Source organism: Gorilla gorilla, chromosome 14 (genome assembly GCF_029281585.2).
Source record: "Gorilla gorilla gorilla isolate KB3781 chromosome 14, NHGRI_mGorGor1-v2.1_pri, whole genome shotgun sequence".
NCBI classification, from domain to species: Eukaryota; Metazoa; Chordata; class Mammalia; order Primates; family Hominidae; genus Gorilla; species Gorilla gorilla.
In genome coordinates this window covers 88260899-88288071 of record NC_073238.2, presented here as the reverse complement: position 1 = coordinate 88288071, position 27173 = coordinate 88260899, and the positions used below count along the sequence as shown (strand labels likewise).

Sequence of the window (27173 nt, the reverse complement as noted above, 5' to 3'; positions counted from 1 at the left end):
ACTTGACAAAGGTAACAAGAAGAAATAAGATTCTAGGATACAAAATCATAAGAAAAATTAGCAATTCCACCAAAGCATTGAAAAGAACATTAGGTTTTGGAAAAACATCATTTAGTTTAGAATTGCAGTGATAGCTTAACACTAGGAAATCTAGTATGTAATTTACCACATTGATAGAACAAAAGAAACAAAATAATAAAACATATTTTATTATAATAAGTGTTAAAAGTGCCTTTGATAAAAATTAAACACTTTATTATAAATCTTTCAGTCAACTAGAGATAGAAAGATGTTTATATTATCTGACAAAGCATTTTTATCACAAATCAAAGCCAACATTATTATTTGAATGTTAAAAAATAAAGAAACTTGCAATATAATCCTGCTTATCATTTTTCAATATTTTTCTGGAGGAAAACCCAATGAAAAAAAGTAAGCAAAAGAAATAAAAGGTATATCTCTTAGTGATACTAAACTATCATTACTTGCAGAGGGTAAAATTCACTACCTGGAAAACCCAAGAGAGTCAACCGACAATAACTAGATCTAATAACTGAGCTCAGAAAAGAGGTCAGATACAAAATAAAGACAATGACACAATGAAGAGCTTCTTTTTTTTTTTTTTTAAGACGAGTCTCACTCTGTCGCCCAGGCTGGAGTGCAGTGGTGCGGTCTCGGCTCACTGCAACCTCCGCCTCCCGGGTTCAAGCGATTCCCCTGCCTCAGCCGCCCAAGTAGCTGGGACTACAGGCGCCCGCCACCATGCCCGGCTAATTTTTTGTATTTTTAGTAGAGATGGGGTTTCACCATATTAGTCAGGATGGTCTGGATCTCCTGACCTCGTGATCCGCCCGCCTCGGACTTCCAAAGTGCTGGGATTACAGGCGTGAGCCACCGCGCCCGGCGAAGAGCTTCCTTTTGCGCCAGTAATAATCAGTGGGTAATCCACAAAACTTTGGGATCATCTAAGATTTTCTAGTTATAGGGAAACTTGAGTAAGGTAGCCAAATATAGTATGAAAAGAATGGCTATATTAGTAATCCAAGAGATATAAATTGAGATGGCAATTAAATAGTATTTCGTATCTAAATTAGCAAAGATCAGAATATCATAATAACCTGTGCTGGTGAATAGAACAAAACAAAGCACTCTCATATATCATTTAAAGAAATGTAAATAAATATAATTTTACTTGTGGATATTTCTTTTTTCATCTATATATATTTAAGTTTTATTTTATTTTAGATTCAGGGGGTATATGTGCATGTTTGCTACATGAGTATACTGCATACTGCTGGGGACTGGGTTTCTAGTGTACCCATCACCCAAATGGTGAACATTGTAGCAATACGTAAATTTTCAATCCCCACCCTCCTCCCACCCTTCCCCCTTTTGGAGTCCCTAGTGTTTATTATTTTCATCTTTATGGCTTTGTGTACTCATTGTTTAGCTCCCACTTATAAGTGAGAATGTACAGTATTTGGTTTTCTGTTTCTGTGTTGATTCACTTAGGTTAATGGCCTCAAGCTACATCCATCTTGCTGCAAAAGACATGATTTCATTCTTTTTATAGCTTTGTAGTATTCTATGGTGTATATACACCACATTATCTTTATCCAGTCAACTGATGATGGATATTTAGGTTGGTTCCATAACCGCTGTTGTGAATGGTGCTGCAATGAGCATACAAGTGCAGGTGTCTTTTTAAATTTGATTTCTTTTTCTTTGGGTAGATAACCAGTAATGGGATTGCTGGGTTGAATGGCAGTTCTATTTTTATTTCTTTGAGAAATCTCCATGCTGTTTTCCATAGAGGTTGAACTAATTTATATTCCCACTAACAGTGTATAAGTGTTCCCTTTTCTCTGCATCCTCACCAACACCTGTTGTCTTTTCACTTTTTAATAATAGTTATTCTGACTGGTGTAACATGGTGTCTCACTATGGTTTAAATTTGCACTTATCTGATGATTAGTAATGTTGAGCATTTTTTCATGTATTTCTTGGCCATTTGTTTTTATTCTTTTGAGAAATGTCTGTTCATGTCCTTGTATTTCTAAAATTTATTTTAAAATCTATAAAATGAACATATTTGTGACAGAAATAGCCTTCTAGAAACCTGTCCTAAGGAATAACTAGAAAAGGGTGCAAAGATATATGAATGTTTATTAAAGCTATGTTTTTAATGATCAAAACTCTAAATAACTTGTGTCCATCAGTAAAGATTTGGTAATACAAATTGTGGAGAATACATTACTATTCAGTCATCAAAATGTGTGTTGTACAAAACTATATGGTGATTTGGAAGATGTTCATAATATAGTGAATGGAAAAATGGAGATTATAGAACATTGTACAGTTTAATCTTATATTGCAAAGCTGCATGCACCTGTGTATGTGCACACACACACACATATTCTGAGCCCAGGAGGGCTTGATGGCTCCATCTCCCCCTCCTTTTCTTTGCATATTGGTTTTTACAGTTAAAAGAACTTTGGTTGAGCTGGAGGAATAGGAGCTGATGAGTACACAGGTATCTGTAGGCAAGAGAGTAAAATCTGTAAGCAAGAGAGTAAAATGAGTAGAAGTAGTGGCATCTGACCCTATCCTGGCTCTTTTAGACTATCCCTAAGCTCCACTGGAAGGAAGAATAGAGTTAGATTTTGAGGGAGCTATTTTTGTAAAACCTCTTCCAAATCTGGACACTAGCATTGCTACTTAAAGGCTCAGGTGACAAAGTAAAGAACAAGTATTTGGACATGGCCATTTACCCCATTTCTGCATCGAATCTGATGCCACGGGAGAGAACACAAATGGGAGCCACTGGCAGCAGAAGAAGTAACGGGCACTGGAATTCAAGGCTTCCATGGCACAGGACCTTATGAAACAAAAGAATGAAAATAGACATATTCTCAACACAAATAATCTACTTCTCAATCTCCCATAAATATTGTACAGTGGTTACAATTACTATTATAACACTGAGGAATTTTGATTTGGGGAAATATGGGTTTAATAGCTAATATGACATCACTTTAGTTTGTCTGAAACTATCTTTATTTCACCTTTGTTATTTGTAAAGAATAGTTTCCCTAAGTATAGAATTCTAGGTAGGCAGTTATTTTGTTTTAGCAAAGATGTGATTCTGTTGTCTTCTGGCTTACATTGTTTCTATTGAAAAATCAGATATAGTTTTATTGTCTAAGGAAACTTATTTATAGCTATTGTTTTCTTTATCTCTGGCTTTTTTCTTTTTTTTGAGATGGAGACTCGCTCTGTCACCCAGACTGGAGTGCAGTGGCACAATCTTGGCTCACTGCAACCTCTCTCTCCCAGGTTCAAGCGATTCTTCTGCCTCAGCCTCCTGAGTAGCTGGGAGTACAGGTGCACACCACCACGCCCAGCTAATTTTTTTTTTTTGTATTTTTAGTAGTGATGGGGTTTCACCATGTTGGTCAGGCTGGTCTGGAACTCCTGGCCTCAGGTGATCTGCCTGCCTTGGCCTCCCAAAGTGCTAGGATTACAGGCGTGAGCCACCACTCCTGGCCATCTCTGGCTATTTTTTCAACATTTTCTTACTGTTGTTTTGTTTTATTTCAGTAGTTTTACTATGTTGTGACTCTGTAGTTTTCTTTATATTCCTTTTGAATTCATAGTATTTCTTGAATCAGTGGCTTGAGGGTTTTCATCAGTTTTAGAAAACTTAACACCATTATTTTTGCTATAATCTCTCTTTTTCTCATTCTTCTCATTAGGAATCTAATGACATACAGTTAAACCCTTTGACCATGTATACTATGTCTCTTACATTCTTTACTATATTTTCTCTCTCTCTCTTTCTCTCTCTCTCTCTCTGGTCATTTTTCTCTGATTTGTCTTTTAGTTCACTAATTCTTGTTTATCTCTTTTTAGTATTTGATTAAATGTATCTTTGAAGTTCTTTGTTAAATCTGTTGTATTTTAATTCCAGATTTTCTACTTTTTTTCAATGGCTTTCAGTCCTCTGCTGAAATTTTTACTTTATCATCAATTATCTTGAATGCACTAAACCCAGGTGTTTTTAAGTCTATTTTGATCAATTTAATCTTCATCACCTATAGGTCTATTTATATTGTCTGTTTTTTTCTTACTCCTGTCCTTTAGTATACCTGGACCTGACAACTATTGATTACATTATAAATATTGTTTATGAAAAATTGTAGAGGCTCTGCATGGTATGTGGAGAATGTATTTCTGCTTCTGGCAGGCAGTTAGAATAGAAGCAGATCATCCTAATTTAGTCTGGTATCAAGGTGATTCTATGCTGAGTTGTAATTTTTGGGAATCCTAGTCTGTTTCTCTTACTCCTAGGTGTAGCCCTACCAGGTATTTACTGCAAGTCTAGGATGTTTATCAAGGTCTATCATCCTTAGCAAGCTCTGGACTTCATGAATATTATGAGACTTTTAAGAGCTCTCCTTAACTTCTTAGCCTCTCAGTCACTTTTGTTTTTTTCTTCTCAGCCTCTAGGCCTTTTGGAAACTATCTTCCTAAAAGGAAAAGCATCTCCAAATGTTTAGCTCACTTTTTTGGTGTACCTTTTTTTGCACTTTTCTGCTGTCTGGGATCTTGTTCCCTCTTCTCGTGACTACATTGACAGCCTTGAACTCCAGTTTTTGTCTCTTTAGCCCCTTGAGATTCCTGACAACTTTGACCAGCTTCTCTGACAGTTAGGCTCATGTTTCTGCTCAGCTTCTGAGCTCTCAGACATGCCCTATTCATAAACTGGCAAATGACTCAAAGGAAAAAGTAGCATGAGATGTTGGGCTTGCTTTCACATGTTTCCCTTCCCTTTGACGTGTTGGATCCCCAGATCCTGGCTGCATTGGGAACTTTCTGCTGCATTCAAACAGGTTTTATTTTGGTATTTTATTCATTTTTGAATTGTTTTAATGGTGACAGCATCTAATAAAAACTAGTCATTTATAGCAGGGAGGGGATATCCTCTCTGAAAGGGAGTCAAGGAGTTATACGTGACTCCTCACTTTCTCACACACCCCACTCCTAATCTCTCAGCAAATCCTGTTGACTCTACCTTCAAAATATATTCAAAGTCTCCCCACTTCTCACCATCCCCACTGTTACAACTCTGGTCCAAGTCACTTTCACATCTCACCTCATTATAACAATAGCCTCTTTACTGTTGAAACTGTTTCAACCCTTGCTCTCTACAATCTATTTTCAACAAAAAGATTGAACAACCTGTTGAAAATGTAAGTCACTCCTCTGCTGACAGCACTACAGTGGGCACCCATTTCACTCAGTAAATTTCAAAGCTGTTATTGTGGTGTTACAGATTGTATTTTCCAAAGATAGCCACATAACATCTTTTGCCTCATAAATTTTCTAGAGCTTTGTCATTTCCTCATCAAGAAATGGGGTCTATGTCTCTTCCCATTGAACCTGCACAGACCTTTAGGCAGACTTGATCAGTAGAGTATATCGAAAGTGATGCTCTGTGACTTCCAAGGCTAGGTTACAGGTGCCATGCATTTCTTCCTTGCTCTCTTGGGAAGCTCACACTTGGAAACTAGCCACCAATCTGTGAGGAAGCCCAAGATACCCAGAAAGAGATAATAAAGAGTAGGAATGAGGTCTATAACCCATAGTTTTGGCCGAGATCACAGATTACAGCCAGCACTACCTTGCCAGGATGTGACTAAGCTATCATTTAAGCAGATGCTCCAGCCCCTAGTCAAGCTGCTCCATGTGATGCCATGTGGAGCAAAGATAAGCTCTTTCCACCAATCTCTGCTTCAATTGCAGATTTTGTAAGCAAAATAAATCGGTGTTATTGCCACTAGGCTTGGGGGTAGTTTGTGATGAAGAAATAGGTAACTGACATACATAACCTACAAGATCCTGCATAATATGATTCCTAGATACCTTTTGAAAATCTCACTTCTTCTACATCTTATCTCATCTATTTGACTCTGAACATGTTTGAATGTGCCAATCCTTTCCCTACCTCAGGGCCTTTATGCTGCTTCTTTTGTCTGCCTCGAATATTTTACCTCCTTTTATCCCCAGGCTTTGTTCTCTTACCTCCTTCCAGTCTGAGCTCAAATATAATTTTATCAGTGAGAACTTTTCTAACTACTTTGCTTTTCTCCATAGCACTTCTCATCAACTTACATATTATATATTTTATTTACTGTGGTCAGTTGTCTGTCTTTCCCCATAAGAATGTAAACTGCCTGAAAGAGCAAATTTGTTTTGAGTCCCAAGTGTTTTTAATGAGCAAATAATAGGGAATCAATAAATTTTGTAGCAAATAAATTTATTTAAAATTTTGCTTTGTTGACTATTTCTGTCATTATTCTCTTTTTTGATGTACGTACTCTCATTAGTCATCCATCTCTTTTTGATATATCCACACTCACGGACAGGTTTACATACAGACACTGGGAATTCCTGAGAAATCTGTCTGTAAAATGTATTCACTCTTCTTGAAGATATTTACTTTGTTTTTTCAAACAAGCACATGACCTTAGTTTCCTAAGATCAAACTGCATTCGTTAAGTCTTAGAAGTGGCTGGGTATCTCCTTTAAGCTCCCGTTTTGTCAGCTTTCTTTTCTTCACTGGTCTGGTCCTTTCTCCTGTCTTGTCAGTTTAATCCAGTGGTAGCTTCATTTTTTATCTTTTAGGAAGGGATAGATTGCTCTTGCCTACATAGTCTATGTCCCATGAAAGATCAAAGTCTGTAAAGTTCCCAGAGTGCAAGAAAACAAGTCTTTTTGCAATCACTCTCCATATTTTTGCTCTCTATTTTTCCATCTACTTCCCTGTCTGGGCCAGAAAGCCCCTTTTTGTTTTCAATGGATCCTAAAATTGCCTTTCTAGTTAGTTATCAAACCTGTCCTTCTCTATAGTACATATTATACAGTCTTGTTACCATATGTAATCAGAATAAATAAGCAATGCTCTCAATTTCTCCCTTAAACATTGAGGAGTAAAATATCAATAGAAGTCATTTGACCAGATCAAGCACATTTCCATTCTACATGTAATTTGCTGATGTGTTTGCCAAGGGAAAGGTCAAAAGGAAGTTGCATAAAAAATGATTGAATCTGCTTACTTGCTCTTTTTTTAAAGGACCCTTCTAGAGAACATTTGCCTTCGGCAACGGACTCTGAAGGTCACTGTCCTCTGGAGCTTAAGAACCAATATAATCATAGAATCCAGCCACTCAATAAATCCCAGCATCATACTCCAAAAGAGCTGCTGTTTCCAATTTCTTTATTCTTTGTAAAAAATATGGATAGGGATTTGTTTGATAAAAGAGCTGCTGAAATAGAAAGAAATGTTTCAGATCTGATTTTGATTCTTTGCTTACTGTGAGATTAAAACACTCCAAAAGTAACTTTGCTTTTGTTCCTAGATCCCTTCTTAAGTCAAGTTGTCATTCTAAAACTGATCTACTAGATCAAAAAATATTAAATACGAAGAAAAATTGAGACAGATTTGCCAAGTGGTTTGTCTGCCTATATCAAGTAACAAAAGTACATTTGTGCTTAGTATGGAGATGCCATCTTCTTAGAGAGTTATAAGTGAATTAGCATTGGAAAAACATGTATCTTACAAGACGAATTTGGGGGCCTGACTGACTTAACATTTAAAATGTTTATGGGAAAGAATAACAAAATGAATAAATGAGAGAGCAGAAATTCAGTGTAACTGAAGAGTTATGGTTATATCTAAGAACAAAGATCAGAGACACAGAGAGTCCTTCTAGCAGATGAATTTCATACCTTTTTAAACCTAAGAAATACAGCAAGACCCAACCGATCACCTAAACAGGCCTCCCTTATATCCTGGTCTCTTTTTTCATGATTGTTGGGGCTTCTTAAAAGATTGGGTGTCTGCTTCTCCCAGGAGTGATAATGTTACAAAATCTTTTCACAGATGCAAGCAATTTATTCAAAATAAGGCCTTCAAACTCAACAGTTTTCCAGTCTGTACCTCAAATGGAGAAGAAAAGGACTATCAACTGAAGTTCTGCTGATTTTAATATAAGATTGTGAGAGCAGTCATTTACTGCTCATCCCCTTATATTTCTGTAACACTCTTTCCTTAAGATCACTCCTAAGTCTGTGAAGCTGTGGGCAGAGTCTCTGTGTTGACAGAAACTTCAGTTTGGAGTTTCTAAGCATCTATGTCCACTATTTTTTTTGATAAGAAATTTCCCCTTTTCCCCCATACTTATGTTAAGTAGAAAAAGTGGATTGATTTTCTTTTTTTTTTTTTAATGGAGTCTTGCTCTGTCGCCCAGGCTGGAGTGCAGTGGCACTATCTTCACTCACTGCAACCTCCACCTCCCAGGTTCAAGTGATTCTCCTGCCTCAGCCTCCTGAGTAGCTGGGATTACAGGCATCCACCACCACGCCCGGGTAATGTTTGTATATTTTTAGTAGAGACAGGGTTTCACCATGTTGGCCAGGCTTGTCTCGAACTCTGGACTTCAGGTGATCCACCCGCCTCGGCCTCCCAAAGCGTTGGGATTACAGGTGTGAGCCAACATGCCTGGCCCGACTTTCTTTTTATTAAGAGTAACTCACTCTGAAAGAGAACTGTAGGGAAGAATCCTCTGTAGGGGTTGCCTTTCTGTGATTCTCTTTAGTCACTTCACTGGTGCCCCCTTACAGCACCTGTGATCACTGCTCCCCTCCGTGTGGGCTCCTTCAATTAATGGTTGGCAATAGTGCTTCCCTATAGCCAAATCTTCTGAGGGTTGCTACTGTTATCACTTTCTCATATACAGCCAAGAACTGCTGGAACCCTCTTTGTTTCAGCCCCACATAAACAGAATCACTCTTACTCTGTTGAGCCCACCAGCACCATATAATTTTTAGACAGAATGTCAACACGTCCTACAAAGTTAGACGGGGAAACTAATCTACATGATACTGCAAGATATCACACTTTTAACAGCTATTTAACACTCATTCGTTAGTCTCATAGGCAAATCATAGATCCTGTAAATGCTCTTTTAGCTCAGCGTGAGCTTTCAGATTCCTCAAAGGTGTCCCAGCAAGGGCAAAGCAGTGTAGAGCCCTTCACTTCCTCCTAGAAATGGTGGACGCCAGATGAGTATTTGGCAAACAAATCACAATCCTCTTCAGACATTCCTCCATAAAGCACAGGGACAACAAGTACCCTAGGCCTAACAAAAATCTCCAGGTACCCATCATTCCACAGGACAGGTATGCAAAATAAATTCTTTACATCTAATGATACATCTAATGCACCCGCACACGTGTACTCTGCAGGGTTTGCCTCTGTGTGTGTAAATACATAGAAAATATTTGCTGTTCAGATTTATGTGACTCTGTGTGTGCGTGTGTGTGTGTGTGTGGCAAATCCTTTGAAAGCACCATTTACTCTTTATCTCCCTCCCCTATTACAGTTATAGCTAGATCTCAAAACTAAGTTCAAGGTTTACATCTGAGGTCTAAGTCACAAGCATGATAATAAATATAGAATATGGGATAGGAGGCAGCAGAGTCTACAGAAAACTCACTGACCTGAGCTTGAATAAAGGTTTAATGTCTGCTGTGTCATGGATATAATTCTGATGTTCATGGTTTGATTTACTTATTTAGAAAGTAAAAATGACTATATATTAGGTTGGTGCAAAAGTAATTGCGATTTCTTAATGGCAAAAATCACAATTCCTTTTGCACCAACCTAATAGTTTCAGTGGGGTCACAAATACACTCGAACTACACTCCAATGTGTAGGAAGAAAAATGGGCTGTCTTTATTTTTACCTTTAACGGATCTGATTTCCTTCCTAAGTCCCCACAATGCACAGCCCAATTCAGTGTTTTCAGATCAAATAACTTAAAGTCTCTTTAGACAAATTCTCAATCTCATTTGGATGAGAGCATTGACTTTTTTTTTCTGACCTCTCTTCTGCTCCTCTTAAGGACAGTGTTGGGACACAGAGGGAAGTGTGGCTCCAGCAACCTCATGGTGGTGGAGGGGAGCCTGGGTCCCCGATTGCTTTGGGCTGTGTCTGGAGTGGAGACAAATCTTGCCTAACTAGTCCTGGCCTCATGTCCCTGCATAGTCTTGGTGTCGCTGTTGGGGTCTGATGCTTGTGTAACTTGTGGGCTGGTTCCTCAGCTTGACAGGGCCTAGCCACACTCTATCAAGATGTGGCTCCTCTTACTTGCTTTATGGATATGGTTATCACTCCAAATTTGTCCTTGTCAACTCTCCAGCTCATGACATTAGCAACTCTTTGCCCCACCAGGGCCACTCCAGCCAAAGTTCTTCATCCCAACTCTCAGCCAACTGTGTGCCACCCTACTCCAAGGACAGAGGAGAACTCCAGGGCTCTATAAATTCCACTTATGACTCAATGATGTGGTGTGTGTGTGCAAACCCTCTTCTTACAGGCAATACTACGCTGCACTCCAAGATTGCAATAGATAGTCTACAAGGGGATTTCCTCTCAGATCCTAATGGGAAGTTTGGCAGAAGCTCTCCTGCCCTCTTGTTTTCCTCAGTGTATTTCAAATGCTTTTCATCACTTCTTGAACTTTCAATCCAGAGAGGAAAGGCTGGAATAGTTTGCATCTCACTGGTTCTTCTCACTCTGTCCATTTTTCTCTTCTCACAATACTTGTACTAGAAAAGAAATGCATACCTCTCCCTCTTTCTGTAATGGCAATTACACCTAAATATCTAGGCTCAAAATAATAGATTATTTCTTAAACACATATACATTCCAGAGTGGTCTTAGGATGGAGGTAAGGTAGTGTTTCAGTTTTCTAGCAATACATAATAAGTTACCCCAAACTTAGCAGCTCAAAATAATACTTAATTTTATGATATTTCAGAATTTTGTGGATTTAGTATTCAGAAAAGGCTCTATTGCACAGTTTTTCTCTGCTCTGCATGATCTCAGATGAGGACGCTCAACTGGGACTGGAGGATGTCCTTCCAGGACAATTTACCCATGGGGGTGAGCAAGTTGATACTGGTTTTCGGGAGCCTCTTAACAGGGCTCCTTAGACTTCAGAACAGTAGAGTGCCTAGGTTCCAGGAAGCCTAGATGGGAGTTTTAAGGTAGCATCACAATGGTACTTTATTTATTGAACAGTCAGGTCAATGAGGTCAGCTTAAATTTAAAGGAAGGGGAGGAGTAGACTCCATATTCTGATGGGGAATGGCATGTTCCCACAGGTAAGAAAGGAACTGATGGCAGCCGTCTTGGAAAATAAGCTGCCATATTTTTTATTAAGCTCCAGGTAGTCATTCAGGGAGTCAACCTGTAACTTCTAAGGTCATCCCAGGTGTTTCCTTCATCCCAGACATCCAGACATGTGGAAGAAGGAGGGAACATATGCAGCATATTTTTGAACATGGCCTGAAAGGGGCACATAGCACTTCAACTTACAGTCCATTGACTAGAACTCGGCTACAGGGTCACACCTGACCTCAAGGGAGGCTGAGAATGGAGCTTCTCTGTGGATCCAGAAAAAAGAAGACAACAGGGTTCTTGGTAAGCAGAGGTCACAGCACACTCTGTAGTCAGGTCAGCCAGGCTAGCCGTTGTTATGATATGCAGGAACTAAGAAAGTTTAGAAAAGTTTATCTTTCTTGGCAATGACTGACTTTCAAATCTATTTTCCTCACAGTGAGTTTTCTTAAAAAAAAAAATCTATTTGGACAGTCAGAAATGAGCAATGAATGACCTTATTGTACTGTGGCTGTTTGCCACGCTGAGTGGAAAGCTCCAGAGCCGCAAGACTGACAGGGGGTGAAAATGCATCTGAGAAGACAGAACCTTTTCCTATCTTCATCATGTATGTTTACATAATAAAATCATATGCATGATTATCAGATGACTGCATACACCAAAATTTTGTTGGTTTGAAAGAACTGAAATATTTATTTTGAAAATTGGTTTGCTCTTGAACAGCAACAGTAGATCCATCTCCAAAGTCCTCAGGCACCCTAGAAGCTAGAGAAATAATTATATTCACCTTTATAACCCTGTCTCCCTCCAGAGAGCAAATATTTGTTGAGCACCTACTATCGTCTAGGCACATTTTTAGATACTGGGTATCCATCACCAATGACCGAATCCCTTTGTTCATAGGGGCTACATTCTACTGTGGGACTTACATTCTGGTGGGCATATGCTCCAATACCTAGTGAAGTATTCAAAGTTTAAAAATACTTGTAGAATGTGAAGGGATAAATTATTATAAACTCTAAAATACAACGTAATTTTAGGCTCTTTAAGCTTTTAGAAAAAAACTACACATTGAATCTGAAAAAATTATTTAAAACGTAAAAAATTTGAGTGCTTACTATCTATGCACTTATTACTTATGCAAAAAGTATTAATATGATTACTAGCCATCAGAAATGTGAAAATATCCTGAGATCAAACATTTTTCTCACTTCTTCCATCTAATTGCTACTCAATAACAAATTATTCTTATTAATAAAAGATAGGGTATACTACTGAAATGAATACAAACATTGTAGGAAAATATTGCTAAAACATTTCTTAACTTAGAAAAGGTAAAATAGGTCCTTCAAAATTATTTTGGTAATATTCAAAATTTCTAAATAATGTCATAATAACTTTATGTACGTAATTATTCCTGTGGTTGTAACTGCTTTTGTAATCAAGTGATTGTTTCAATAAATATGTGAATCCCAGCCAGACTTGGTGAACAATAATGAAATCAGCACATAGCCCTCTAAAGACTACTTTTTAACTCTCTTCCATACATTCCTATGCATCTTTTCATTTTTTTTAATCCCAGTTAATGATTTGTATGGAAAGTGAGGCCATTCTACACAAACTTAAACTCAGATAATATTATGAGGTTTGCAGATTAAACCATGGAAAATTAGCATTGGGAACACTCAGTATTATTCCATCACTTAATTGCCATGTCACCTTGCTCTGTAACTGTCTGCTCCTTAATCATTTACCGTCTGTTAGATGGGAAAACTTCCTCCATGGTTTTATAAAGATTAGATAATAACTATAAAGTAATTTCTGGAGAAAAGCTCTTGGCAGAGGTATAATAGGGATAGATAATAGTTTATTATTAACCGACAAGATGGAATCCAACTATCCAAGTCATGGGAAGCAGTAATGGCTAAGAAGTCCAGTGCATTAGATTGTGCATAATAAATGTGACTTGGTAAAGGTTAGGATAAACAAAGACAGTGTGATGGACAACACTGGCCCTGAGCTTTTTATGCCCCATAGATGTCTCCTAATTAAATCTGATACATAAGTCCCGTGACAGTCATAAAGTAAGAAAAACATTGAAAATATGCTTTCAAGCATAAGCATTTAAACTTCTTTGGGAAACAGATTAATTAAATGCACTTGTAGGAAAATGGAAGGTTTAAGAAAGAGTTATTCCTGCTACTCCTAGCCAGTATTTCCAAGGCCAATCAAGAGCCAGGGAAGAAATTGTGGAGAATAATACACAGAGGGAATACTGTACTTCAGAGCTGGAAAATTTCCTCTGGAGTAGGTAAGGTAAGTCGCCAGCATGATTTTTTAATAGCAGTCCTTTGAAGGATGAGTAGCTCCCTTGAAGGAGATGAGATCATTGAATCAGAAACAAACTGGGGACATCTGACCTGAAAGTGAACTTAGATTAGGGAGTGAGACTATAGATTAGATCACCTCTCCAAGAGCCAACCAGGTAGTCTTCATCGGAAAAATGAAGATATAATATGCTTATAGCGCCGGTATATTAATTGGCCTTTATATTTATTCCAAGATAATCCCAAGGAAAACATGGTAGTATCTCAAGAAGTCAGAATCCTGGGTAGGTTGGTGGACACAGGTGTGTGTTGTAGGCGTGTTTTGCAAAAGTTCCATGTGACTGTTTTTACTTAAAGATACTGGCTCACATCCCTGTTAAAGGCATCCCATTTTTATTTCTTTTGTAAAGAGTGGAAACTTTTGGCAGGAGAATTATCAACCATATGACTCCTTCAGGTGTAATATTTGCTTAAGATGTGATATACACTAATGAATGGTAAGAAGCCTTCTACATAGGAAAATTTAGTCGATAAATGTTTATATGGGCACCTAATATTTGTAAGGATATTATGTTTGGTTTGTAAAGTATAAAAGAACAAATAAGACATTTCCTCTCATTGAGCTCACATTTTAACATAGATAAGAGTCTCTGGATAATTAGTTCTGTGAGATGTAGCATAAATATATGAGTATATATATATGCAGTATATATACATATACAGTAGAATCAAGAAAAGAATGAGCAACATAGAATAGAGAAACATATCATAGAGTAGATGAGATTTTAAGCAAAACTTAAAGAACAAATAGGATTTCTAACAAGTAGAAGAAGGAAAGAAGTGTATTCAAGGCAAAACAAAACAGTCAAGGCAGGTGATCTGAAAGTTCGTTGTTTATTCTAAACTTGAAGACTGGTGCAGTGTGGCCAGATTATAAAACTATGTGGTGAAGTGTGAAGTCAGGGGTGTATCTACCATGAGGTGGAGTTGTTACTTTCCTTTATTGCATACATAATGGAGGATCATTAAGGGTTTTTGAGCATAGGAATGGCATCATTAGATTTGTGTTTTAAAAGCATTAAATGGCAGTGTGGTGAATGAATTGCAAAGTATAGAGTCTGTGATTAGAATAAATTAAATACTTATCAGGTTAATTGGATAATATACAAGAAAACATTTGATAAATTTATAAAGAACAAAGCTAAGTGTAAATTTCTATTATTTATGGTCCAGGAAAGAAGTGATAAGCACCTAAACTATGGAAGTGTCAAAGGCATTAGGAAATAGCAAATGTTTGAGAGACATTTTCGAGGTAACAATAATAGTAATAACAGTGGACATTTATTAAGTGGGTGCTATGTTTCAGGCACTGTTTTAAGTGCATTCCATGGATTATTTCATGTAATCCTTACTATCCTTTAAGAAGAAGGAACCATTTCAAAGATCTAAAAACTGAGTGGAGAGATTGTGTAACTTGCTCACGTCTCATGAATAGTAAGTGGTGAAGTTGGGAAATGAATTCGGGCAGCCTGACTCGAGACATGCTCTTATGTCCAATTACACAAGGAGATGAATTTTATTAGTGGCTAGGGGATAGAAGGAGTGAAAATGATCTACAGTGTCTGTCTAAAAGTATCTTTTGCAAACACTAGTTTTTCAAAATGTTAATGGATGTGATGCAAGAAAGGGGATAAACATCAAATAAAATACTGGGATAAACAAAATAAACATGCTTTCTACTGCTGGAGATCTAAGAGCTTTTAGAAGTTTAATTTTCATTGAAAACCTCCAAACAAGTGTTGTATAATATGTAGAATTTCCCAGACTTATTCGACCATAAATCTCTTTTATAATTTAATCTTTTGGGGTATAGCGTTCTGGAATACAATCCAGAAACTGTTGATGTGGAGATCCTGCTTTGGGCACAAGATATGGAGCAACAGTGTTGTGGATAAAATAGTAAATTTGGTTTGGATATCTTGAGTGTCAAGTGCCTCATGGGAAGATTCATAATAGAATATTGTCGATTTGGGTCTTGAGAATGCAACAGAATTGGAGAGGTAGATGTGTAAATCCCTCATAGGTGGGTGACAATGAAGACTCGAGCTTAGTTGCAAGCTCACTAAGGGGAAGAGAGAAAGGGAAGACCAAAGAGTTCATTTTGGGTGTTGCCTACTTCCAAAGTCAGTTTGGGCAGGGCTTGGCTGATGTTTAACTGATATTTAAAATTGATAACATTTTGTTCAGTTATTTCTAATGGTGAATTGTCTGTTAAGTTTCAGCATATCCACATGTATAATTTAAGCCGTAGATGTTTTTAATAACTGTATTTCTCCAGTATAATTGACCAAGTAGGAACACAAATTTCTTAATTTATTAAAATATTAGGCCGGGCGCAGTGGCTTACACCTGTAATCCCAGCACTTTGGGAGGCCGAGGCATGTGGATAACCTGAGGTCAGGAGTTCGAGACCAGCCTGACCAACACGATGAAACCCCGTCTCTACTAAAAATACAAAAATTAGCTGGGCGTGGTGGCAGGTGCCTGTAATCCCAGCTACTTGGGAGGCTGAGGCAGGAGAATTGCTTGAACCCAGGAGGTGGAGGGTGCAGTGAGCCGAGATCATGCCACTGCACTCCAGCCTGGGCGACAGAGCAAGACTCTATTAAAAAAAAAAAAAATTAGCCTGGTTGATCTCTTTTCTCTTGGGGGAAATGGTCTCTAATATGAACACAGACATAGCTCAACTTTAAGTGCAATGATGTAGACTCCTGATTAGCCTTCCAAATGTAACTTGCCCCCATGACTGCCTTATATAAATTTAAGGGAATATTATTTCCTATATATGAAAGTATCCTTAAATTTTAAACAAGAGATCTCCTGTTAATTTAATCCCTGGCAACAGAGATTTTCTCAAACCAAATAGTTCCAGGAGGATCTATTTTAGCTGCAACATCTGTGAGCCATTCTAAAGGCTTTCAATAAAAAAATAAAATCATATAATATCTGACTAGAAACAACAAAAGCCAAATTGGATTGCTCTCTGGAAAAGGAATTTCAAATTGTGTTTTAAACCTACAGACTTTTGGGAGGAAAGGTTTAAAAAAATTATATTTATTTATGTAAAAACAAATGGCTTCAGGCAGATGAGCTATTCAATCCTCGATTTTGTTGAGGACATGTTTTCAATGTAAGGCCAATGTTAACCTAAAACAAGATAAAATTAAGGAGAGAGAATGAGTTTAGCTATTCTTTTTTCCACATTCTCTTAACCCCTCTCCAGTTCATTATTTTTTTTCCACATTCTCTTAAACCCTCCCCAGTTCATTTTAGACACTTTTGGTAGATGAATATACCTAAAGCACAGGGTTTAGTCAGTCTTGTAATTTCTCAGCATGCAAAATCTTAATGGTTCTCCACCATGTAGATACTGAAGTCCAGACCCCTTAGACTAACATCAGGGTCCCACAGGCCCAGGCTTTTGTGTGGCTTTTTTTTTTTTTTTTTGAGATGGAGTCTCCCTTTGTCACCCAGGCTGGAGTGCAGTGGCGTGATCTCAGCTCACTGCAACCTCCGCCTCCCAGGTTCAAGCGATTCTCCTGCCTCAGCCTCCCGAGTAACTGAGATTGCAGGCACCCACCACCACGCCCAGCTGATTTTTGTATTTTTAGTAGAGAATGGGTTTCATCATGTTGGCCAGGATGGTCTCGATCTCTTGACCTCATGATCCGCCCTCCTCGGCCTCCCAATGTGCTGGGATTATAGGCGTGAGCCACCGTGCCCAGCCTGTGTGGCTTTTCAGTCTGATCTCCTATTGCTCTGCTTCTTGCCTGGAAGATTCCAACCAGCTCGACTGCTTGTTTACCATACACAAACTCTACATTCCTCATTCTGCTTCTTTGCTTATATTTTTTCTTTTTTTAGATTACTTTTCTTTCTTCACCAACTCCAGCTAGAGGTAAATCGCTTCTTCTCTTATCTCCTCCTTATTTCATATAGAATTCCTAACACACTTAACCATTTTCTAACTTGTATTATCGCTGTTCAGGAAGGCTGCATGGTGTGGCAGAAAGATTCATGCAGCCTTGAGGATCAGCCAGACGCCAGTTTCATATTCCATCTCTGTGTCTTATTAGCTAAGTGGCCTTTGGCAATTCTCTTAACCTGGCTGAGCCTCAATTTTCTTATCTGTAAAATGGAGATAAAATGTCATCTGTAAGATTTTTCAGCATTCTACTTGGCACACAGACATTAATATACATTAGTCTCATTTTCAATAGAGCTTAGTCCTGTGTTTGCTTTCCAAGTAGGTATATATCATCTCTACTAAAAGACTGTAGAATTGGAGAAAAATTACCTACTTAATTTGGCTGTTAAAAGAGTTTTTAAAATAATGTATACAAAGCATATAGTTTAGTTCCTGGCACAGAGTAATCATAATAAATGGCAGCTCTATTGTTGCTATTATTTTTTAAGAGTATAAACTTCTGTAAGTAAGGCTTGTGTGCAATTTATCTTTGAATTTCTGCCAGGGTTTAGCAGTGTTTAGTTGATGCTTAACTATTATTCATGGAATGTATACTTCCATATTTTGGGGATCAAGTTTGTAAAGTGAGAAATAATGATTTCAGAAATACCAAAGATAGGTCTATTTGGTAGGTTTTATTTCTGAAATAATCCAGGTGCATTTAATTAAATTTGGTGCCCAATTCAACACTCAAAAGCATAAAGGGCAGAGCTCCAGAAGAAAACATCTTTAAAAATGTCTTTTTAAAGAAAATTGTGATAAAAATACACACAACATAAAATTCAACTATTTCTAACTGTACAGTTCAGTAGTGTTAAGTATATTCACATTGTTGTGAATATATAATTTACCCTTGAACAACACAGATTTGAACTGTGTGGGTCCACTTATACATGAGTTTTTTTCAATAAAAGTTATACCAAGTGGGCTGAGCACGGTGGCTCACCCCTGTAATCCCAGTACTTTGGGAGGCTGAGGCAGGCGGATCACAAGGTCAGGAGATTGAGACCATCCTGGCTAACACGGGGAAAACCTGTCTCTACTGAAAATACAAGAAAACTTAGCTGGGCATGGTGATACGTGCCTGTAGTCCCAGCTACTTGGGAGGCTGAGGCAGGAGAATCACTTGAACCCAGGAGGCGGAGGTTGCAGTGAGTCGAGATCGTGCCACTGCACTCCAGCCCAGGTGACAGAGTGAGACTCTGTCTCAAAAAAAAAAAAAAAAAAAGTTTACACCAAGTGTGCTTACCTCTCCTGTCTCTCCTTTCACCTCTCCTGTCTCTCCTTTCACCTCCTCCACCTCTTCCGCCTCTGCCATTCTTGAGACAACAAGACCAACCCTTCCTCTTCCTCTTCCTCCTCCTACTTCGCCTACTCAACATGAAGATGATGAGGATGACACCTTTAGGATGATCCACTTCCAATTAATGAATAGTAAAAATATTTTCTCTTTCTTATGATTTTCTTAATAATATTTTCTGTCTCTACTTTCTATTGTAAGAATACAGTATCTAATACATATAGCATGCAAAATATGTGTTAACCGAAAGTTTATCAGTAAGGCTTCCAGTCAACAGTAGGCTATTAGTAGTTGAGTTTTTGGAGAGTAGTTAAGTTTTGGGAGAGTCATATGTGGATGTTTGACTGCACGGAGTGGGGAGGGGAAATTGGCATCCCTAACCTCCATGTTGTTCAAGGGTCAACTATAGTTCTGTAGTTCTCCAGATCTTACAAATCTGGACTCCATACTCATTAAACAACAACTCCCTTTTTCACCCTCCCTGCAGCCCTCAGTCACCTCCATTCTATTTCCGGTTTCTAAGAAGAAAACATCTTTAAAAGGAAAAAAAAAAAAGAGGAGAATTCTATTATGAGTACCCCATCCATTAATTATCACTGGAGGTGAAAAAACAAAGAAAAATAAGAAAACAGAGAGATGTCCCTAGCACACAGAGCCTGTCACATGCTGAGTTAATAAGACTAAAACTTGGAGCAAACTCGTCCTTGGCTGGGAAGCCAGAGATGAATATCAAGCCCTGTCTAGGATGCAAGAGGGGAAGTAATGCAGGAAGGCCAGAATCACTTTCTGGATATTAGAACAGAGCAAGGCCAAGAGCTGAATTAGGGGTGAGACCACAACCACAGTCTAAGGGCTATCATGAGATTTCAGTAAGAAGACAGGGAGGAAATGGAGAGAAGAGATGAAGAAGGAAAGGGCAATAAACCTAATTCCTGTGGGTGGGTCTGACTCTTGGGCATCTTTTAAAGGACTAAATATGGGCCTCTTGTGCAACACCGGGCAGCGCCTTCTGGCACGTGCTCCAGGTTGCTGGGATGGGCAGCAAATGAGGAAGGACCTCTTCCCACCTCTCCACTTGACTAAGTGGTGATTATAAGAACTGAGGCTCACAAATATTTTCACCTGATTTCATGAATATAGACATATTTTTTGGAGGAGTCGATGGAGAGGCTTGGAAAAAATAGGATTTATCTGGGTCACGCCCACTTTCAAATGGGCCTGCTGGGAAAGAAGATGCTTAAGGAAAACAAGGCAAAAAAAAAAAAAAAAAACAAAAAAAAAACTTCTAAACTAAAAATCATGAGTCCTAGATTGTTTTCCAACTCCACCCAGTCTTTTTATATATGACCTTTGGCTAGTCCAATCTACTGGCCTTTGTGTTCCCCTTAGGATCAATTTCCTTAAAATTTTCAAGAACTTTGTATATCAAGTTGATTCATTGAATAAAACCAGATATAGTCTTACCCTTGTATGGTGACTATCTTGGTTTTTTGATTCTCAAAATTGTTCCACAGTCATATTAAAAGTTAACACTTGGTGGTACACATATCTGAAAACTAAGGTTAGCCCAAAGAATAAAACAAAATGAACTTTAATAAATGATTTAGCTGCCGTAACTAAATCAATTTCTTGATCATGAAATACTTAAGGACAAACTTCCTTTTTTGTCCACACCCATCTTCCTTAGACTACCATGGTAGTCTGCGTGGGCTAAGAGGACAGTAGCCGCCTGGAGTGTCCAGACAGCAGGCTCAGAAGACAGATGTGAAGTCTGTCTTCTGCCCCATTCCTTCTGCCGTATTAGAAATACAGTGATGAAGGGACACACATAGTCCTTTGAGTCTTGGACCTTACAGTCTAATGCAGAATAAGGGAGCTTGTATTCTAATATAAAAGAAAGTATCAAAAATAATCCAGAAGAGAATTAAAATGGTGATACCTCATGAGAAATTCTAGGAAAGAAATAAAACAGAAATAGTGATATACATTAAGAAGAGAGATCTTTAGCGAAGAAATGCCCTGGAATGCAATATCAAGTTTTTCCAAAGTAAGCAAGCATGTGAACACGACTTATTATATTTTAATACCCGACTTCTAATTCTGTCCATAGCAGCAGCATGGTGTTTTACTGTACAGTCTCTGGACGAGGGACGGAGGTTGTCTCCTCTCACCTTCCCACTGGTGTGCCTTGAATTTCCTTCCTCCCTCCTTACCTAAAGTTCTCACTTTCTTGCCCTGCTGTGCCTTAGTTTTCTATTGCTACTCTAACAATTTACCATAAATTTATTGGCTTAAAATAACACAAATGTATTACTTCACAGTTCCGGAATTCCAATGCAGGTCTTACTGGGGTAGAATCAAGGTGTTGACATAGCTGCAGCCATTCTGGAGGCTCTAGGGGAGAATCTGTTTCTTCACCTTTTCCAGCTTTTAGAGGCTCCACCTATTCCTTGGCTCATGGCTCCCTTCCTCCATGTTCAAGGCCAGCAGTCTAGTATCTCCTTGACCCTCCTTCCATAGTCGAATCTCTTCCTTTTATCACAGCTGAGAAAAGTTCTTCAGTTTTTAAGACTCAAGTGATTAGACTGAGCCCTCCTGCATAATCCAGGATCATCTCATCATTTCAAGATCTTTAATTTAATCACATTGCAAAATCACTCTTATCATGTAAGCTAACATATTCACAGTTTCCAAGGATAAGGATGTGGATATATTTGAGGGCCATTATTCCACCTTCCACACTGAGATAACTAGAGCTTTCAGGTTTCTCATGGGAGAATTAAAGCCTATCATCTCTGGAAAAACTTTCATTCCCTCAACTATTGGCTAAGAATTATGGAGAAAGTAGAGAAATAAACACATTCACAGTAAGGTTGTAACGGCTGGCACAGTCTATAGTTTCTTGTGGCATTTGATTACAAATGTTAAAAAAAAACTTCAATGGGTCATATTTCTGGCTATATTACAGGTAGGCATATACTTCTTGATTTCAACTGGACTGTTCTCTTTTGAGTAGAATTATCTCATAATGGGGACAGAGGAGGGAAAAAATAAAACTTGCAGACTCTCTTCTGCTGTAGGGAGAGGTGAGAACTGCTTTGATTTCTCTCCCCAACACATTTTGTTTGGAGGTGAGGTCCAAACAACCTTAGTAAAGGCCAGGTTTTAGCATGTAAATGAATAGAGCAAACTCCTTGTGAGAGAAGTTCAAAATAGAGAAACTGTGCATGAAATAGAAATACCTCTTTTAACTCTGCCTTGTCATAGGTTCATCAACTTTACAGACCCTTTGATCTTTTTCATATGCTCATGACCATTTCTGACCCTTAGCTCTCTCCTCCTCACCCTGCCACTATCAAGCTAAGACTGGAGAAGCAGGAATATCTAGCCTTCTCTGTCAAGGAACTCAGAGCAACTTCCTATTACATTACATATCTCTTTCTCAATTCCAGTTTCCATATCACCTTTTCCCCCACATCAGGAAAAATCTATAACCCATTTCAGCACCTAACAGAGTACTTGGCTAATGATATGTGCACAATAGATATTAAATGAACCAATGAATAATTTCTGATCTAGGAAACTGAGCTGTAATGACGGTGTGGCAGCAGCTACCATTGATTGAATACCTACTTATTGTACTGAGGCAGCTTTCCCATATTTTCTAGGTCTTCACATATTTTATCTCTTTCATCTTCCCACCAATTCTATGAGGTTGGTATTATTGTCTCTATTTTAAGATCAGGGACTTTAAGAAACTTCCCTAGGATTACACAGCTAATAAGAGAGCCAGGACTTAAAGTGAGATCTGTCTCACACCTAAGTCCATTGTTCTTCCTGACTCTGTGCTGCTCCCTTCCTCCTTACCATCTTGGTCCAGTGAGAAACTCAGATAGGCATTAGCTAACAAACCTCCAGTCTTAGCTTGATAGTGGCAGGGTGGCGAGGAGAGAGCTAAGGGTCAGAAATAGTCCTGAGCATCATTATGAGCAAGAAATACTTTTAACTGTGCTGTAATGATTGTGTGTGGTATTCAATATGGGTTAGATGAATACTTATGGCTGTTTTGATTGCTCTCTTTATAGAGTTATTATTTTTGCCTACGTGTATGATTACTCAAAAGGTGTAAAAACTTTAGCCAAGAATCAAGCAAATTGCCAAACTTTATAACTAAATCCTGCCTGGGTTGGTCTTTTAGAGACCCTATATCATCACCTACTGAGGCTTCCTCAAACCCTGCTATCTATAATTCAGAATTTAAAAAAATTTCTAAACTATAAGAGAAAAAGGTGACCAAGAGGATTTTGATTTCTGGGGTGCCTATTTTAAAATTCTTTTTGAAATATCACTTTTTAACAAATAATTTTTGTGTTTCTGATTTGCCGGTGCTGCCAACATAGGTTAACAGTGTCCACCGGGTAATCTGGCACTGGGCTTCGCTATTAAGTTGCTAAGTCTTTGGGTTTCTAGAGGAAAACTGGGAGAAAGCTGGGTGGCCAAGTGAACTGTGAAACCCAAAGACCTCTTGAGGTCACTTGAGTTTACTTCAGTACTTTTTTTTTTCCTCCTCATACCATTTGTTCATATTCTTTCTTAGAAAAGCTAGGTTTGTATTCTATGTCGCAATGGATGATTTTCCCTACGTTTTAAACTCCCATATCTGTTTTAAACTCCAGGGAAAACTGTGCCTTATTAGGATCGATGCACATTTTTCTTCCTTGGGTTTTGCATCGGTAAATTTCTAAAGATCCCTTTTCCGTAGAGCTTTCAAGATGAACAGCCAGTTCATAAAAACTGTCAAGTGGCTTGCAAATACCAAGAAATAATTCAGTCATGTTAATCTTTTACATGCAAATTTTGTTTCTTGTTATAGGAGTGTAAAATATGTAGTCATATGAAACCCCTTTGGTTATGTATTTAGGGATCCCAGGAGGATACATTGGATGAAAACCAATATTCACTCCAACGAGCACTTACTGAAATTCCATTAGGCGCGAAGAACCGTGGTAGGTACTAAGGACACAAAGATGAAAATGATTCTCCAAATTGATCAGCCTGGACATTGTTTCCCTCTGAAATCAATAGATTAATCATTTTTTAAATTTCTTGAGGCTCACATAAGTAATTCTGATTTTCATAAGCACATATGAATATTCAGTTATTTGTGTAATAGTCTTATTGATAAAGTAACTTGGATATAGAGCTCCAGTGAGAGTTTCTGGATTCATGGCTAAGCCAATATTTAACTATAAGACAATAAAAAACACAGCAGTAAAAACTGAATTGGGCTAATTCATGATAAATAATCTCTGGGGTATTATCTGAAATGTTTTCTGCCTACACAAAAAGAGAAAATAAGGAAACACATTTGCCAAGAGAAGAGGAGGCTTGGGGGTAAATGGAGCACAGACTCTTCATCTGGATAATGTTTCTGTTCTATTAACATGCATCTGCCACACTGGGAATGTTGCTATTTCTTTTTGTTAGAGTGATGGCCTACATGTTGCCATGAGATGATCAATAGAAAAGTTTTAGAAGAATGAATATTAGAAGACTATGGAATAGAGTCAGAGAGAGGGAGAACCTAGGGAAACTGGTGGAGGCAGGGGAATATACCCAGAAACTGGGGTATATGGGGTGGGCGAGGAAGTAGAGAAAAAGAGTACATAAGGATAAGAAGGAGAGAGAAGTGAGAAAAAAAGAAAATAATGAAATAGAGTGAAAATGACAGGAAAGATACTACACAGATGAGAATGAGGGGTAAAGGGAAGTTAACAGAGGGAAAAAAGGACAAAAAATGTTTAGAAGTGGAAGACAGAGGCTTCAATGAGACAGACAGAGGCTTCAATGGGACAGACAGAGTAAAATGCTCACAACACTCTCTAGTGTTGGATTCTAAGATCCCAAGTCTGTTGTTGCCACAGCCAATTAACAGCACTAGTTATGGGCCTATCTAACAAGGAAACAAGTTCCAATTCTGTGCAAGAGTACTGCTTCTCAGCTACATCTATGTGCCAAGCAGAAAAGCTCGATTCCAGCAGTCAAGGAAACCTGCCTATGCCTTGTTGTCATCTTAGCCTTGATCCATGGCTTTCTTTGTGAAGCTTCGGGAATGGGACAGGGTTCTCTAGACTAATGGAGTTGAGGCTAAGATGGACCATGCTTGGCTAGCACCTCTTCTGCTCTTTACCAGGTAGAAATCCAGCCTCATGTAGAGGAGTGAATAATCTTTAGTGACTTTAGTGAATAAGCTTTATTCATTTTATTCATTTTAGTGAATAAACTTTAGTGACTATGCAACATAGCAAAATAAAACGTGTTTTTTCTGCCTCACTGAGAGCAGAGGCACAGTGAGCACTCAACAAACAGATTAGAGTAGGAGAATGAGTGAAAGGAAAGAATGCTTTATAATGCTATTTGAACAATAATACTCTTCCCTGCCTCAAAAAAAGTCCCCCAGTGAAAACTTCCTAAAAATATTGCATATTATCTTCAGGCTATACATCATATTGTCAATGTTTGTGAAATGATGTCACTAGCAGCATCAATTAGTGAGAAAAAAAAGGCCCTCAATTTTTTGGTAACTAAAAACAAACACAACTTAACTTGGCTATTATTTATATTATTTTAAATATAAAATAGAACAATGTAAGTGTTTGGTGCACTGTAATGTAATGAATCATATCACGGGTCAGGCTTTGCATAATGTTGTGCCTGCATTATGAGAGAATTGACATCTTTTTATTATTGATTCTTCTTACCTCTGGATACAGTAATGTCTTTCCATGTAGTCAGAGCCTCTTTAATATCTTTCAATATTTTAATATTTCTTTCTAAAAAGTTCTTGTGCACTGTTAGATTTATTCTCAAGTATGTTATATTTTTCGCTGTAGTTAATATTACATTTTTAAAATTACATTTTCTCTTTTTGGATAGTGTAGAGGCAAATTATTGCTTTTTGAATAATTATCAGTTATCACACAACCTCTCTGAGGGCCCTTATTTGTTCTAGTTTTCTGCAGATTCTCTTGCATTCTCTATGTTTATAATCATCATCAATAATAATGACAGATTTTCCTCTTTTTATTTTTGTCTTGTACTGAGTGAGACTCCAGTTTAAGTCAGGGTAGTGGACATCTTCTTCTTCCCTTGTATTTTCATATTTTAAGGGATTGCTTTAAATTTCTCTTGTAATGTGTAGCTCGTTACAGGTTTTTTGAAAGACACTCATTATGAAGATAAGGAAATCACTCTTATTCCTAGTTTGCTAAGAGTATTTATCAAATCAGAAGTTGCTGAATTTTACCCGTTTTTTTCTGAATCCATTCGAGTAATCATATGATTTTTCTTCTTTTAATCCGTAATGTGGTAAATGTATTTAAATAAATGCATTGTTAGGTTTTGCTTACTCTGTCTAAAAGGAAGTTAACATTTATGAGGACAAAGGAGATGGATGTATAATTTTCCTGTCTCATATTATACTTTTCTGATTTAGGGATCAAGCTTTACATGAATATATAACAAAGGATTAGGGAGCTTTCTCTCTTTTTGTGTTCCCAGAGCAGTTGGAGATGATAGGAATGATCTGATTCATGCATGTTTGGTAGAATTTGTGAAATAGTCTGAGCAGTGCTTGGGATTTATGTGTATATAAATGTGTGTTAAGAGGTTACTATTCAGGTGTATTATATTCAAGAGTCAGTTTTGATAAGTTATTTTTTTCTAGAAAATTATACATTCCCTCAAGTATGCAGATTTATTAGCACAAAATTATTGATAGTATTTTCTTATTGCTTTCTATTTAGGCTGCATCTGCAGATATGCCCTCCCATTTTATTTCTAATACTGTTGTTTCTTTCCCTTGAGAAATCTTACCAAAGATTTGTCTATTTTATTAGCTTTTCAAAGAATAAGCTATTGATTTTGTGTTTCTCTCTAAGGCATTAAATATTTTCTCTGTAATTTTAGGCCTTTTGTCTCTTCTCTTTTTTTCTTTTTTTTCAGCTGTATGTTTTCTGCTTTCTTATGCTGCCCATGTAATTCATTAATTTCTATTCTAAAATAACATTTAAAGTGAAAACTTACATTACTGCTTTGCTACCCACAAATGTTCATATGTGGTATTATGTTTTTATATATTTTTATATCACATACTTGATATCATATTTTCAAATATTTCAGTTCTGAGTATTTTCTAATTTATAATTATATGTTTGTATAATAGACACACACATATGTGTGTGTGTGTATGTGTGTATACATACATATATA

At 37.7% G+C, this 27173-nt stretch overlaps 1 protein-coding gene and 1 long non-coding RNA gene across 3 annotated transcripts; one reads left to right on the top strand and one right to left on the bottom strand.

The window, feature by feature from the left end:
• Positions 1-2289: 2289 nt before the first annotated feature.
• LOC129526221 (uncharacterized) lies at positions 2290-23965 on the bottom strand. Its single transcript, XM_055359796.2, has 3 exons — positions 23880-23965; positions 2772-2878; positions 2290-2537 (listed from the first exon to the last, which is right to left on the bottom strand). The coding sequence occupies exons 1-3, from the start codon at positions 23963-23965 to the stop codon at positions 2290-2292; spliced, it is 441 nt and encodes a 146-aa protein (XP_055215771.2).
• On the top strand, positions 11154-11894 carry LOC129526411 (uncharacterized). Of its 2 annotated transcripts, XR_008671083.1 has the most exons (3): positions 11154-11232; positions 11361-11551; positions 11688-11894. It is a non-coding gene; the product is annotated as an uncharacterized lncRNA (long non-coding RNA). The 2 variants fall into 2 exon arrangements; XR_008671082.1 differs by having other exon boundaries at positions 11192-11551.
• Positions 23966-27173: the final 3208 nt, after the last annotated feature.

What these genes read in the sequence shown, in the direction of transcription:
- LOC129526221 (XM_055359796.2), bottom strand. Translation starts at nt 23,965, where the DNA reads ATGTCCAGGCTGATCAATTTGGAGAATCATTTTCATCTTTGTGTCCTT. An exon ending in TCGCGCCTAATGGAATTTCA is followed by an intron (nt 2,879 to 23,879) that starts GTAAGTGCTCGT and finishes TTGTTTCATAAG; the next exon opens with GTCCTGTGCCATGGAAGCCT. An exon ending in AGATTCGATGCAGAAATGGG is followed by an intron (nt 2,538 to 2,771) that starts GTAAATGGCCAT and finishes TCTTGCCTACAG; the next exon opens with ATACCTGTGTACTCATCAGC.